This window comes from Berghia stephanieae, chromosome 2, assembly GCF_034508935.2.
Source record: "Berghia stephanieae isolate SIO BIC M18660-M18661 chromosome 2, UCSD_Bste_1.3, whole genome shotgun sequence".
Taxonomy (NCBI): domain Eukaryota; kingdom Metazoa; phylum Mollusca; class Gastropoda; order Nudibranchia; family Aeolidiidae; genus Berghia; species Berghia stephanieae.
The window spans coordinates 41,863,596-41,868,595 of NC_088361.1; the positions used below are offsets into that span (position 1 = coordinate 41,863,596).

The 5,000-nt window shown below is 35.8% G+C and overlaps 1 protein-coding gene across 1 annotated transcript in view; it reads right to left on the reverse strand.

Annotated features, from left to right (window-relative positions):
• The window catches only part of LOC144964902 (sodium/potassium/calcium exchanger 2-like), a 79,106-nt gene that overhangs the window by 39,192 nt on the left and 34,914 nt on the right, over nt 1–5,000 (reverse strand). Inside the window, exon 3 of the mRNA XM_078899638.1 lies at nt 4,608–4,716. Coding sequence (XP_078755764.1) covers nt 4,608–4,716 — 109 coding nt within the window. The remainder of the gene's footprint in view (nt 1–4,607; nt 4,717–5,000) is intronic.

The window sequence follows — 5,000 nt, forward strand, 5'->3', positions numbered from 1 at the left end:
AATAATAATAATATTTTCATGATGATGATGATGATGATGATGATGATGATGATGATGATTATCATTATTATTATTATTATTATTATCATTATTATTATTATTATTATTATTAATATTTTTATTATTAATTATTATTATATTTGCTGTTTGGTTTTACAGACGGTCGTGTGTGTGTGTGTGTGTGTGTGTGTGTGTGTGTGTGTGTGTGCGAATCTGTGTCATTGCGTGTGAGGAGGAAGAGGCAAGGGGATTGCATTTTCATTATCTTATGGTATAGCTACAATGTAAAATGGAGCCAGGGATGATGTTGTGATTGGTGATAATTGCACTAATGATCTCATGATATGTCAGGAATCGAATAAATAGATGAATAAACAGAAGGACATATTTAATGAATTGATGGATGGATGGATGGTGAATGGATTGATGGGTAAATGGGTGGATGGATGGATATGTGGATAGATGGGTGAATTGGTGGATGGTGGATGGGTGGATGGATGGATAAAATGTGGATGGATTGATTGATGGATGGATCTAAGGAAAGATGGATAATGAGTAAATGAATAGCCCAATACATCAATATCTTTAGATGGATTGGTGGGTCGATGCGTGGATGGATAGACGGTGGATGGATTGATGGACGGATGGGTGGATAGATGGATGCATGGTGGATGCATTGATGGGTGGATGGTGGACGGATTGAAGCGTCTTTGCGTGAATGGATGGATAGCAGATGGACTGATGGGTAGATGGATGGGTGGATGGGTGGTGGATGGATTGATAGGTGGATGGTTCTATGGGTGGATGGCGGATATATTGATGGGTCGATGTGGGGATGGATGGATGTATGATGGATATAGGTGGACGGATGGATGGTGAATGGATGAACGGGTAAATGGGTGGAAGGATGGATATGTGGATGGACGGGTGAATTGGTGGATGGTGAATGAATTGATGGGTGAATGGATCTATGGAAGGATGGATAATGAATTAATGATTGGCCCAATGCATCAATGTCTTTAGTACTGATGAATGAAAAAATGAGTTACTGACGGAATAGGTCCTAGAATTAATAAAAATTTATCAATGAACAATGGAGAGAATTAATATTAGAATATATTAATTAATCAATGCAAACAAACGTGAAACAAGAAATGCAAAGTACATCAACTACAGGAACTTAATGAATGAAATAACATTATAACTGAAAAACAGTATTGGTTTTACAGAATCAGGAAGTATCATTGGTTACCAATTCATCCATTCACCCATCAATCCATCCACCATCCATTGACCCATCTATTAATTCACCCACCCATCCATCCATCCACCCATCCATCCATTCATCTATCCATCAATCCCTCGACCCATCAATCTTAAGCTCTAAAACAGTAAAAAGGAGCGATTCATTTTTGTTATTACATCACATAAGACTTTAACAAGTTAATATTCACTCCAGAAGTATAGGGCAGAGAAGTCGTGACGTCACACCTACTCTTCAGGTTCCAAATTCATTGGAAATGTGTATGTACCCAGTCGTCCGGAGGACTAATAATGAATAGGTAACATATTGAATCATAAAGGGGCATAAATATTTTAGTAGCAGGATGTATAGGCAGATTCTTAAGATTACGGGGCTCAAAAGGGCGAGGGTGGGTGATTTTTACTGACGACCAGCATACGTTTAGACTAGAAAATAAGATGTCCTCACACATAAACCATAAAGTCAATTAAACAAGGTATGCATGCAGACCTCCGCAAGAATGGTTTTACACTTCCAAGGAGATTGGAACCAATCTTTTTGGACATCGCATTTTTATTCCCAATTAGTCGTGGAAAAGAGTTGCAAACATATAAAAACTACGTGCTGAATAATGTACGTTTATGATAGATATTTATTCACGTCAATCTTTGCTTTATAACCTGGATATTGGTTTAAGGAAGACACTATAAATTGGAGGTGTCCATTATTTTGCATAAGTTAGTTTGGTCTGGTGTTAGGTTTTTCCAAATTGATAATTATAATGGGGATTAGACGGTAATTTGTGTTAATGGATCTGGCGATGGGGGTAGGTATTAAATGCTGATGGTCCTTGTTTTATGTCTTTAATCAGGTTAATGGCAGTGGTGATGTAGTTTTTGGTAATGGTGGTGGTGGTGGTGATGATGATGATGATGATGATGATGATGATGATGATGATGATGATGATGATGATGATGATGATGATGATGGTTATGAAAGAGGTGCAGTCATTGTGGTACATTCTCCTTTTGTGAATTATTTATCCAGTGCTTATATCGTACTGTAAAAATATTCCTTATGAACACCGCGGTAATATATTATAATGTATCGTGGATTTATCATATACACGATTATGTATACACATCCATCCATCTATCCATCCATCCATCCATGCATTCATCCATCCATCCATCCACCCATACATACATAAATACATACATACATACATACATACATACATACATACATACATACATACATACATACATACATACATACATAAATACATACATACATACATAAATACATACCTATTACTTACGCACATGGATACAGACATACATACATACATACATACATACATACATACATACATACATACATACATACATACACACATACATAAATAAATACATACATACATACATACACACACATACATACATTCATACATACATACATACATACATACATACATAAATACATACATACATACATACATACATACATACATACATACATACATACATACATACATACATACATACATACATACATACATACATACATACATACATACATACATACATACATATATACATACATAAATACATACATACATACATTCATCCTTCCATCCATGCATTCATCCATCCATCCATCCATCCACCCATCCATCTAGCCATCCATCCATCCATCCATACGTAATACATACATTCATAAGTACATACATACATATGTGTTTGTGTGTGTGAGTGTATGTACTTGTTTGTTCCTGCGTATGAGTTATGTGCTGGAAATATTCTTTTGCTTTCAGTTGTCGGTCCTCTCCCCGCCACCTATCTTTAATTCACATGTATTAAAACTGAAAATTCTTCGCAAATTGATTTATAATAAGATTTTCGTGATCCCATAATTTCACACTACGCCGACATATGTAATTATTGACATGTGAATTTCTGTTTTCCGAACAAATCGTTTTTCCGAGGTGCGCTCGGTGCTATTAAACCCTCTAAATATTTTTGTGTTAATAATACAGAAATGTATAAAAATAGTTTATCACATGAATAAGGTAAAGTGTCAATTCGAGGAGTTGTTTTATCATAAATATTGATTGATCTGTTTGACTGTTATCATTTCTATTGATTTTTCACAGATAATGTGGGACAAACTGGTTTATTTCATGATTTAAATCGGCGCATCACGATCAGATAATTAGTTTCACTCACACGAGATATAAAATCACTATGTCGTGCATTGTCGACTTACTAATAGTTAAGACGCTACCAGCGTGAGTACGTATTAGTGTCTTATATTAAGTATAGCTTTTAATTAACAATTATATTACGGACGACCGTATTTCGATAAGGAAATAAAAGAGGCGAAAGGTCGGGCGCACGAGGGACGCACGGAATAAACATGAAGAAATACATAATTTGCTTCTGCATTCTGGAAAAAAACACGTAGACCTATTTAAAATTTTGGCCAGAAAACTCGTTCTTCAATTATCTATCATTACAATGACACTCACCATGCTAAAAACTCTCAAACATGGAATTCCATCATTATCTATAGTTAAACGAACAATAGAATTGCTTTCTACCCTTTGGATAGGACGCTAGTCTCTGCAAAGTGCTTTCAGACAGATCTAAAAATAACTGCTCAGTGGACAGGGGGATAGAAAAAAAGTCGACTGCACCCGAGATCAATTCCTTCCGTTTGCGAATGAAGCGAGCCCTCTACCAATTGAACTATCGGGATCCCCAGTTAAAACGTAGATCCAGATATACAATACTGCCTTACTCTGGAAAAGCATATTTTTAAGATTTTGGCCAGAAAACTCGTCCTTCAAATTTTGGTAAATTAAAATGATCCTCATCTTGTTAAAATGATCAAACCTGGGACTTAAGGAAGTCTAGCGTTTGAGAGTATTTGACAAGGTGAGAGTTATTTTAATCGATCGATATTTGAAGGACGAGTTTTCTGGCCAGAATTTTAAAATGTGTATTTTCGGAGTAGGTACGGCAGAATAGATGAAATTGTGATTCGACAGAAGTTTAGTTTTGTCTTTAACTCACTCCTTATCAGCCATTTTTAGAATTTCCCCCCAAAATTCACACCCATATAACACAAAAACAGTCTTTTCATACTCAAACAAAAAAAAATAATATGTGCAGTCTATACAGAGTGTTGTTCAGCAAAAAGAGCTCCACAACACAGTGTTTAGTATTTATAGCTGTGATCAAAGCATTTCTTGTGATGTACAAAAGAAATCAGAATGAGACAATTGTCGGTTGCATCGTAACGAATGTGACGATTTTCCTATGGTTTGGTAAGGAGATGGTTAAGTGGAAAAAATACCTACCTTCAGCCAAAGGGTCGATGGTGTGAATCAACAACTGGACCATCCCATGACGGTAGTGACCGCTGGCCGAGTGTAGAAACGGAAGACTCGCTGACCGCTCTGTTCGTCCCTGGAAAACACAATTCAATAAAGTGAGTGATTGATTTAAATATTATGTATTGTAAATGTTGCTGCTCAAAGCTCGAAAAAATAAATAGTAATGTGAAATTGAATATAAGCTTCAATTTAATTACAAAAAACAGATCAAATGAACGTTTAGGGTTTCCCCTTTATAAACAAGACAGGATGAATGAAACACTACAGATGAGTGAGATAATGTGGTAGTGGCGTTGTTAAGATGAATAAACAAAACATTGAATTCAGCGTCGTCTCTGTCAGAAATAAATTGTAATA